This window comes from Helianthus annuus, chromosome 2, assembly GCF_002127325.2.
Source record: "Helianthus annuus cultivar XRQ/B chromosome 2, HanXRQr2.0-SUNRISE, whole genome shotgun sequence".
Classification (NCBI taxonomy): Eukaryota; Viridiplantae; Streptophyta; class Magnoliopsida; order Asterales; family Asteraceae; genus Helianthus; species Helianthus annuus.
The window spans coordinates 16637445-16648863 of NC_035434.2; the positions used below are offsets into that span (position 1 = coordinate 16637445).

At 36.0% G+C, this 11419-nt stretch overlaps 2 protein-coding genes across 3 annotated transcripts; both read right to left on the minus strand.

Moving 5' to 3' along the window:
• Nucleotides 1-135: 135 nt before the first annotated feature.
• On the minus strand, nucleotides 136-7082 carry LOC110911765. 2 transcript variants are annotated; one of them, XM_022156414.2, is made up of 8 exons: nucleotides 6345-7080; nucleotides 4748-4915; nucleotides 3842-3940; nucleotides 3641-3742; nucleotides 3460-3546; nucleotides 2826-2966; nucleotides 1671-1940; nucleotides 136-544 (listed from the first exon to the last, which is right to left on the minus strand). In XM_022156414.2, exons 1-8 carry the CDS (start codon nucleotides 6912-6914, stop codon nucleotides 293-295), a joined length of 1689 nt encoding a protein of 562 aa, XP_022012106.1. In that variant the 5' UTR covers nucleotides 6915-7080; the 3' UTR covers nucleotides 136-292. The 2 variants fall into 2 exon arrangements, with proteins under 2 accessions (XP_022012106.1, XP_022012112.1); XM_022156420.2 differs by lacking the exons at nucleotides 3460-3546; nucleotides 3641-3742 and having other exon boundaries at nucleotides 6345-7082.
• A 2363-nt stretch (nucleotides 7083-9445) lies between these two features.
• On the minus strand, nucleotides 9446-10283 carry LOC110911775. The gene is made up of 2 exons (XM_022156428.2): nucleotides 9693-10283; nucleotides 9446-9610 (listed from the first exon to the last, which is right to left on the minus strand). Exons 1-2 carry the CDS (start codon nucleotides 10227-10229, stop codon nucleotides 9494-9496), a joined length of 654 nt encoding a protein of 217 aa, XP_022012120.1. The 5' UTR covers nucleotides 10230-10283; the 3' UTR covers nucleotides 9446-9493.
• Nucleotides 10284-11419: the final 1136 nt, after the last annotated feature.

Below are 11419 nucleotides of genomic sequence, written 5' to 3' on the forward strand. Positions count from 1 at the left end.
TTTTGGATTTATAATAGATTGGGCAAATTACATAAAAAGTCCTTTAATAAAGGGTATTTTGGTCATTTTACTAAATCGAACGAAATATTAGCAAAAGTTACCATTGGATCCCAAAACTTGTTTAAAGTTACCACATAACCAAACTAACTCAATAAATTAACAATAAAAATAGAAGAACTTAACAAGAGTTAGTTCATAAAAAAGAAGAAAGCTACAAAAGAAATGAAATCGAGCCAATAAAGGAACAAAAAAAAAACCCTAAGGCCCAACATACAATCAGGGACCAAAAATGTCAATAAGGTTTCAAAAGGGGGCAAAGCAATAGACCACCAGACATAATTACACTTCTATCCCTCCAACTATCAAATAATAGCTCTTCAGTCCTCTCGAGGTCCAAATACCTACCCATGTCGAATCTCGGACTTTTCATTTTATTAAATTTATTTCCTTTCATATCTGTTGAATTTGCAGGTGTATGTTCAGGGTTCCAATTTCCACGACTGCTGCTGGACCCATTGCGGTGTTCTTGGATAAATTTCAAATCCTACACGGGGATCGTAAATTTATAGACAGATTCAGATTAACAGTTAACACGAACCTAACACGAAATTCACGGGGTTGGGTAGAGTCTAAAATGGTTTGGTCATTTTCGGGTCGAACTGATGAACACGTTTAGCTAAATGGGTTGGTTTCAGGTCAAGGTAACAGGTTTGCCAGTTGACTCGTTTAACCCGTTTATTCTTTAAAAAAATGTGTTTTATATCATAACTTAAACTGTTTGTTTATTTAATTCCAAAATATAAAAGAGAAAACGACATCAACTATTATAATTAAATTGTAATTATTTAATGAGTATTTGTTGTGTATTAATTTGAAGACTGTTAATAAGTACGAAAAACTTAGGGTCAAACGAATCGTGAACATGACTGCATGCCAACCTGCTAATATTCGTGTTGTGTTCGGATTCATTAGCCTCACACGATTTCCGGGTTTGTGTTGAGTTCGACACGCTAACCTACGAACACGACCCGTTTAACATGCCATGGCAATTTGACCCATTTTATTTAAATTCAGGTTATGTTTTATCTCTAAAACAAGTAAAAAATGATTTAAATGTTTTGGACGTAGCCAAAGTATATTTTTAGTAACATAAAACGTTCTAAATCAATTTTTCAATAAACTAAAATAATAATGAAAAACAAAACTTTCTTATCTTATTTGAAGCTATAATTGTTCACGAGGAACTTAATTTTTTTAAAAGTGTTCCGGGTCAACCCGACCCATCACGGAACCAAACCCATTCATTTTTTCAAGAGTAAATTACGTTTTTGGGCCCTGTGGTTATATCACATTTACTATATTAGCCCAAAATAAGAATCTTTGACAAATCTGCCCCTATGATCTCTATAACTAACCATTTTGGCCCCTAAGTCTAACCATTTTAGCCCCCATGGTCTATATAACTAACCATTTTGGCCCCCATGATCTCTAGACTTAGGGGCTAAAACGGGTAGTTATAGAGACCATGGGGGCAGATATGTTAAAATTTCTTAATTTGGGCTAATATAGTAAAAGTGATATAACCACAGGGGCCAAAAACGTAATTTACTCTTTTTTCAAACATAATTTAAAAATGTCCATGGCAGAAAATAAGGAAAATAATCAAGTACCTGAGACGGGTCCCACAGTTTTGTTTTCGCAGTTGTAGGGCGAACACCATCATTGTCATCCCATTTCAACCAAGGTAGATTAACACCTTCCATTTCAACAGGAATACGGTTTTGTTTGGTTGTACTTCCAAGTAAAGTTGAACTCGTGTCGCTTCTTTCGCCGTCAAAAGAAGAGAAATCCGTATCTTCAACGTTTGATAGAAAATCTTCAAAATATTTTTCAGCTTCTTCGTTTAATCTTTTGGACATTCTGCTCCTATCATTACTCCTCTGAAATATTTAAAAGTTACATTTTTAATGTGGCGGCTTCACATATCATGATGGTAGACGGGTAGAGGTGGCAAAATGGGTGGATCGGGTAACGGGTCGAAACAGGAGCTACATGTGAGTCGAAATGGGTTGCGTCAGATTGGGCCGAGCCACAAACACATATTTACCCCTTTTTATTAAATTTTAAAGAAAAAATAATGTGCTCAATATCTTGCAAAAAATCCATTATTACAAATAAAAATCTAAACTTTTCAAAGAATTGATTAAGGGGTCGGTGCATTTAAATACACTTTTGACAAGTTTAAACTAAGGGTGCTAAACGGGTCGAGCCCGGAAATTTTAGACAAACCCGAACACGAACCGAACCTGAAAATCGTGTCGTACATATGACCCCAAACACGACTCGTTCAACCCAGATTTTTTTATTTTTTCCGCCAGTTAGTATATTAAAACTAAAATTTCTAAAAAAAACAAATGTATATAGTAGAATTACATTTAAATTAGACACACCCAATTTATGACATAAAACATATTGTAAAGAAATATATTATAACTAGGTTCAACGGGTCAACCTGCTAACCCGACCCGTTTAGCTAAACGGGTTCGTGGGCTCAACCTGAAACGGACTAAACCCAAACCCGCGATTTCGTGTTACATTTGTGTCGTTTTTCGGGTCCTGCCAGAAATTCACACCCCAAGTTTAAACACATTTGACCAACTTGACACATTTAACCCGTTCAATCCATTAAACCCTTTTCCTTTTTAGTTAAATCGCTTATAACATAACCCGTTTGTTTGAGATGAAATGTAACCTAAATCGACCCATGCTTAAACAAACCGGACTAATTGCCACCTGTAACAGATAAAAAATTTACGGAGCTAAACCTTTCGAGGGTGCGCGAGTGACGGTGCTTTAGCATTACTCTTCGACTTGGGAACCACCTCCCTAACAATTTTGTACCCATCTTGAGACTGTTGCTCCTTGAATACCCTCTCTGTTGATAAATCTTGTTTACGCTTCTCTGGCTATAAATAAAAAATATATATTAAACTAGTGGGTTACCACTCGTGCTTCGTGGCGGGTTCGAAACGTAGATAAAGATAAGCAAATGTCTAAATAGTAACTATAATAAAGCGTAAAGGTAAATAATGAAAATAAAAAAAAGGAAACCTTATTAAAGTTGAGGGGCCAAAGTTGGTTGATGTTGATAAAAGTTGAGGGTTAAACATATCATTATTAAAGTTGAGGGGCTACATATGTAATTACCAAAGTTGATGGGCTAAATATGTCATTATCAAAGTTGAAGGGCCAAAGTTGGTTGATGCTAAAGTTGAGGGGCCAAAGTTGGTTGATGATGTTGACAAAATAGCATTTTAAGTATTATATAGAATGCAACGCCAAGAAATTATAATAAAAAAAAATTGTTTAAGATTTAGAAAATAAGTTCGATTTTACATAATGAAATATCTAAATAACTTAATTTCATCAACAAAATTTTAAGGACAGGCAGGTTATCACCTGTTTAAACTTTCTTGTTGTAGCATCTGAACCGTTTAAATATAATCGATCATGGACAGATGATGCAGAAGGCTTTCTTTCCATGTTCTGAATTAACCATGTGAAAATTTCAGTAGTCAGAATTAGAACATATGTTCAAATATTTAAACGTGTCATATTAAAAAAAAAAATAGTATTAGACCTGTTCGAGTTCTATCATTATTTCATTGACAGCAGACCTAAGTTCTTTTCTCATTGCTTCATAAATCCCATTGTTAGCATCATCCCCAGTAGGATGGTCAATCTACAATATAAGTATATAACTTATATAAGATTTTCCTATTGGATAGTTAAACATGCAGAGACAAACAAGTCTAGAAAACAAACAAGAGAAAGAACAAACCTTTTTTTGTGCATACACGGCTCGAATAGTCTTCTCAATCTCATTTCTACCATAACGAGCATCTCTTAAATCCTCATCAGTCAATGCTGAAGAATGGCTCTGAATGTGATTGTGACATTGAATAATCAGAATCATAATTGTAAGAAAATAGGCTTGAAAAAATGTAGTGTTGGGATGTGCTTCTGTTGTTTAAAGCTGTAATAATCAAGTAACCGGATGTTTAACTAAAAGTAAGAACTATTTTTTTTAAACAGTTAACTTCCATTTTGCTCCCTGTGATTTGGTCATTTTAACGGTTTTGCTCCAATAGTTTAAAAATAGCCATTTTTCTCCCTGATTTTTCTAACTTATCATCATTTTGCTCCCCGCCTCTAACTCCATCCAAAAAATCCATTAACTAGAAGGGTATTTTGGTAATTTCATAGATAAAAGCAAGGGCATACAAGTCTTTTCACCTAAATAAACCTATAACTTGTTTATTTACATGTATATAAGTAATTCTTTTCTGATCCCCCATCTTTCCAAGTTCCAACCACTCTTTTTATCGGCCACCACCATCCACAACCATCCACCACCTGCAACTACCACCTGCTGACCACAACTAACGCGGCTTTTAACTAAACGTTTTAATTGAGTTAGAGCCAGGGAGTAAACTACCGAAAGACCCCTACTTTTAATTGAACGTTTTAACTGAGTTAGAGCCAGGGAGCAAACTGGCGACAAACTCGAAAGATCAAGGAGGAAAATGACTATTTTTAAACTAATGGAGCAAAACTGTTAAAATGACCAAACCAGAGGGAGCAAAATGAACGTTAACTCTTTTTTAAATTACAATAATCAGACAGTTCACTATAGTAAGAAATATTCTAACAACAACTAACTCAAACTTTAGGAAGTGTTGGTTACCGAGTAGCCATCATGCGGCCTCAGTTGAGGAGCTTGGCTCATAGACCTAGTGAGCCTTCGATGGCTTGAAGCTGTGGGTCTTTGATAAGAAGCAACCCGATCATTGCCATTATTCATGCTCCTAGATTTTGGTTGACTAGCAGAACTCCGGGAAAAATCTATATCACTCTGCAATATATACACATGATTTGGTCAGCTATATAAAAATACACAAAACATGAATCCAACAATTCTAGAAATTAGAAAACCATATAAAAAAATCTAATGCCCTTAGCGGTGGTTGATATAGACTACAAAGTGGGTACAAAGGAGCGTTGAGTTGAGTGTTTTTTAATGAAAAGTCAGATTAAAACAAAAACATGGTTTCCACAATGTTCCACTGACTATATCAACTGATGCCAAAGCAGGTTCACTTGATAAAGAAAGCTGATATGTAAATGAGATGCAGCTTTCAGTTGTACAGAAAGTTTATTTAATGGCACAGGGCAATGCCATAAATAGGTGAAGCCGTCACCTCATGCTTTGCATCTAGGCTTTCGAAACCTAAATGCCTGTGAGCGCATATCGCTTTTTAAAACCAAGCTTCCATGATTTCATATCACAATAAACAATGAGATATTTTCAAATCCATATGCCTATGTCATATCACTGGTTCTATAGTTACTTCTCCACAATAAACATACATCTCTAATCGAAAATCCAGGTTCTCGCTAATCCTCCTATAACAGTATAACGTCTAGTTTCATAGAATTTTCTTAAAAAATTGGCATTATACCTAATCAACGAACCAAAATCACTAAACAAACACACCTCATTTAAGTTATCTCATATCACAATGAACAAATGAAATACTCTCAAATCGGCTCGAACTCGATTGGAGCTGGCTTGGCTCGAGCTCGAATTTCAAATCGAGCTGAGATTTTAGGCTCGAGCTCGACTCGATTAGAGTTCGAGCTAGCTCGGCTCGGCTCGATCTAGCTCGAAGTAACAAAGAACCGCAAAATTTACTACTTAAAAAGTCCTTAAAAATGAATTTATTCATAGACTAAAGGCCATAATTGTCATTTGATTTAACCATATGGCTAAATATGCAAGTATAAATAGTTAATTCAGTTTGTACATTGTCTTTACCTTCTTTTATAGGGAAGACACTCCCTTAGTTTTTGTTTCTAAGCGATGTGGGACAAAAACAATGAAGGATGTAAACCTTATCGAGCCAGCTCACGAGTCGAGCCAGGCCAAGCTCGAGCTCGGCTCGTTTACAAACCGAGCCGAGCCGAGCTGGCTCGTTTACAACCGAGCCAATTTCGAGCCGAGCTTTCTTCGAGCTTTTTTCGAGCGAGCTGCCAGCCACGAGTTTTTTGAACACCCCTATGTGTCACTGGTTCTATACTTTGTTTTCTAATTGATAATCCAGCTTCTGGCTAATCCTTCTATAAGGTCTAGTTTCACGAAATTCTCTTCGAAAATTAGCTTTATTCTTAATCAATAAACCAAAAGCACTAAACAAACACACTTCATTTCACTAACACCTCATGTAACCACTCTACAAACTTAACAACAGCATACAATTCACTAATTAAGTATCATATTATACCTCAGAGTCACTAATCTGATGCCGAGCAACCGAAACCGAACGCCTCCTCCTCAAATCACCATTCGAAACAACCCTAGCTTCACTAACAGCATTAGAAGCAGTAAAATTACCATCGTTTCGTCTGGAAACAGATCTACCACGCCTCTGAGAATACGAATTCGAAACCGCACCACCACTACCAGCAACAGCTGAATTCACACCACTACGACACCTCGAAACGGACCGAGAACGCCGTCGCGACTCCACCGGCGTTAACTCCGGCTTCACACGATCTCTCCGGCTGGTTCTACTGCTCACACTCTCATCATCAAACTCCGAACCGTTCGAAAAAAACTCAATCGCGAGATCATCGAGGCTAATTTCCGGAAAATCGGAGCCTCTGAAGTTGCGTGTTGGAGTAGGAACAACGGCTGATTCGATATCCGGTTGAATCGGCCGTGAGAATCTGCTGACGCTTCTGGAACGGCGGTGAGGTTTGGAAGATGAAGATGCCGGTGAATCGTCGGTTGACGGGGAAGATGTAGTGATCGGAGGTCTTCTGGTGGTGGATTTGAACGCCGATGTAGCCATCGGTGATGATTTTTGCAAGTGATTTGTGGATGATTTGGTTTTACAGGATGGATTTCAGAGGTGATGAACTAGGGTTTTGGTGGAGAAGACGAAGGTTTTCAAATTGGGGCGGATTACGTGAGGATTAAGAATGTTTTGTTTTGAATTTGAAAATTATTTTGGTTTGTTTAAGACAGTGATTGTGTAAATATTAAAACAGGAAAAAAAGCGTTAATTTCAAACCTAAAATAAGTTGAAAATTGTTACCCAACTTTCCAAATTTGGGTTCGAGGTTCAAGTCTTTCTCATATCCACCAGATCAAACGGAGTATTTCGAGAGTAACCCGAGTCCATTATCAATTTCGGTAAAAACCTGTTAACTCACTCGCCCGTAGACACGACAGCGAAATTATTGGTAAAACTCGTTTGGCTTAAGGATCAAACCTAGGTTTCTATGGGTCTCCTATCATTGCCCACGAATATTTGACTCTGCACAAAATGAGAGTTGAACCTGTACCTCCTAAAAGAAATTTATATCTTCCATCACTTGATCTAAAGATAATGCATTGGCTCACAGACGTGAGTTGTATTTTATTATTGGGTTTACCCGGTGATGAGGATTTTATTGATAGTTAAAAAGGATTAGACCACACATAAGTTGGAAATTGTTAGAATTGTAGTTTTGTATCATGTGATTTTAATTTTATGTGGTTCTCAACATATGCTATTTTCTAAATTAGCATGCTATCACATGTAATAAAATATATGATAAAGGACCAATTTTAAATAAAACAAAATATGTAAGTTTTAATCACACTTTTGATCAATAAACAATGTTAATATATAATCCTAAAAGTGAGTTAGAAAACGTGACATTTTAAGGTTATATAATATAATGTATTGGTTATAGTAGATTAATAAAATCAAAACAGATGAGCATTTGGTATCGATACTCATTTTCTCTGTTTTTTGGTACTAGTATCAATACCGAACTGGTATATTCGATACCAATATCCACTTTTCCTGTTTTTCAGTACGATACTTTCGATACCGAACGGATACTGTGTGATCCCTACAAAATATTAGAAAAACATGGAGATGACTAGATGAGTCACATGACACAAATGAAAGTCACATAAATGGGACATTAATTATGACAATCTATTACGATATAATGGATGGAGAGGTAGGTAACCACTAACCAGTGTCACTCTTCAACTTTGTCCAACTAACAATTGATATTTATTTTTCCAATAATAACAATAAAAAGGCGGTGTTAAACTTTTAATCGAGTTAGTTGACGAGTTAGTCGGTTAAAGTGAAGAAGATTTTAGAAGATTTAAGTCTAAAACGAGATTCTTTGAATAAAAAATAGAGGCACACCAATCTTTCCACAACATCGACCTAAGCTTAGGGTTCTAAATGAACCGCACCGAATGGAGCTTTGTTCATGTTCGTATGTTTAGTATTGTACTTGTTCACAAACACATCTCAAACAAAAATCCTTGTTCGTGTTTGTTCATTTATTAATAACTGAACTTGTTTACGAACGGTTCACAAACACAAACGAACTTATACCATTATAAGAAATAATTAAACAACATTCTATGGACGTAGTTTTTAAAAGGCTTAGTTTTGCTATTCAAAAAGGGGTAGCGGCGCAGCTTGTAGTCCGTTTACCAACTATCTCGATGTAAATTATTATATTCGAAATAATCCAGAACATTTAGACATAATCACCTTGTTAAACATTTGATTTGATATAATAAGCATAAACATATTTATCCCAAAACAAAGGCACAAGTTAGACAAAATAAGCTTAAACATAATTATACCAAAATAATGTTTCAAAGATCTAAGTCTCCGATGACTGAACATGAATTCAACAAAACAAGCAACAATAAACGGACATAAACGAACATATCATCGAACGTTCACAAATGCAATTCAACAAGCGTGATCTTTGTTTGTGTTCATTAATTTAGTTAATCAATTGAAGTTCCTTATTCATATTCGTTCATTTATTAAACGAACAAACGTAAACGAACTTCCCGTCAAACTGTGTGTTAAAAGTTCGGTTCATTTACAAGTCACAACCCTGCCTCTAGTTGTTTGCTAGGGGTTTGTGTTGCTTATAAAAATTGCATTAGAAAAAAAAGTTAGACGAGTTGATCTTGGACACCAATCACATATTTATTCTTGCCAAAAGACGTTATTCGTAACCCAAACACACCTAAAATCGTGTAATCTGAGTTTTACCCTTTATCTAAACGAGTTGACGGATTATAGTCAATTTGTAAACATGTAAAATGGGTTCAAGGTTTTGCCATGAATGGTAAACGAAAACGAGTTGATAACCCGACCTATTTAACAAAATAGGTTGTCCGATTTACTTAAACGGGTTAAATATGTCAACTCAAACACATTTCTTTAAAATAACCGGTTAAATAGATCAACTCAAACACAATCTCTTTATTAAACGAGTTATACATAAGAATCTAAAAAATATATTATTTTCATTATATTTTCAAATATTTTGAATATAATAAAAAGATTACACAAAACCAAATTCTTATTTCAAATCAATTATAAACAAATAATCAATAAGAAATTTTAGAAAATCCATTGGATGAAAGCTTTAGATGCACACCAGAATCTTTCTTCTTCATCGTCTTCTTAAACTGCTTCGATGCTGCTTTCAACACCTTCTTCCACCCCTGTTTCAATTCCATCAAAATCCCTCAAAATTCCAACCAAAATTCACACAATTAAACCAAAAAAATTCAAAAACACTCTTACCTTAACCCGAATCGGCGAAGAACACCCCGAATCCACACTCACATTCCCCGAATTCAAACAATTCAACCCCAATTGACCAAATCCCCTGTTTCTCATCCCCCTTTTCTTCACCCCCACAATCTTGTTTCCACAAAATTCGTTACCAATTTTGAAGCAATTGAACATACACGAGTCGAATTTCGTGTCGTTAACATTACCCGCATCGGTCTCTGTCTCTTCTTCATCGAACAAAAGCTTCCCCTGTTTCAAAGGCCGAACAGGGGACGAGGGTTTCGACGGGTGAGGGACCAACGGCGACCAGATCGCGCTCTGGGTGTAGTCGAAATCGAAAGCCGAGTTATCGGGGAACTTGCGTAGAAGCTCGTTCGACATTGATGAAAGCATGTATTCCACTACCTTCACTGTTGTAACTCCTGTGCCGTAGTAGCCGATCTCGTCGTTGTCGTTGTCGTCGTTGTTGGGTATGAGGGTTTGTGATTCTTCTTGTTGGGTGGTTTCGGTTTGTTTGATGTTGTTGAAGTTGAAGTTGAACTCCATTGTTGGTGGGTGTTGAGGGTTGATGATGGATGAATTGGAGGATAAAAGTAGCCGGTAAGAGGTAGATGACAAAAACTAGCCGTTGGAGAGATAATAGTATGAAACTTCGTTGACTGGTGAAAGTCAAAGTTAGAGATAATGGGCTTTTGATTTCGTTATAGTTGGGCTCCTGTGTAGCCCATCTTTTGAAGTTTTGAGGGCTTTGTTGTATTACTGAGGGGTGGAGGTACACAAACCGGGTATTTTTAATAACTGGTTTCGGTTATGGAATTGGTTTCGGTTTCTCATTTTAAGGGTTGGAATCGGTGCGGTTTCAGTTCCGGTTATTTGACGAAAAAACCATACCTATGTGCCTAGTTTTGGGTAGGATTTGGTTCCGGCTCCGGTTCTAAGAAACTGGGTATTAAAATACCCTATTTTTTGTTTTTTCTATACCCTATTCCGAGTTTCTTAGTACACTATTTTCAGGTTTTTTTAATACTTTGTTGAGTTTTTATTACCCTATTTTCTCGTGTTTTCATTTATTATTATTAAATATGCATTGTATAATGTAAAAAAGCTAAAATAAATGCACCGCATAAATTTAAAAGATAGATATTAGAATCATGTATCGGGTATAGCTGGGTATAATTGGTTTTGGTTCTTGTCCGGTTTCGGGTATTAATCGGGTATGATCATTTCCGGTTCCGATAAATGTATACCCTATCTATACCCTAGGGGTAGGATCAGTTTCGTTTTCGAGTATAGAATACCCTAGTATTAAAAAAACCAGTCCTAGGTTTTTTTACAAGGTCCGATTCTAGGTACGATTTTTTATGCATCTCTATTGAGGAGTATTTGGCCATAGTCAATTGGTCATTTGGGTGTTGGCCTAAGAAATGTAAGAATTGTAGGGGGTTCTTAACGTTACGTGGTGGACTTTCGGTCAACACTGATTCGTTATAGTATTGGTAATATGCTAAAACTTGGTATAGCAATCGAGAACATTAAAAATTGAATATTCGTACTGGTATCGATTTTGTTTGAGTGATATCGGGTTGGTTGGTCACAATATAGACAAAAAATCAATTCTATTTGACCCATTAGATTTTGAACAAGACTTATATCGGAATGTAGATAAAAATAAACACGTCAGAACGTTATAATCATAATTTTATAACAAGTTATATTATATTATTAGAACGACGAAT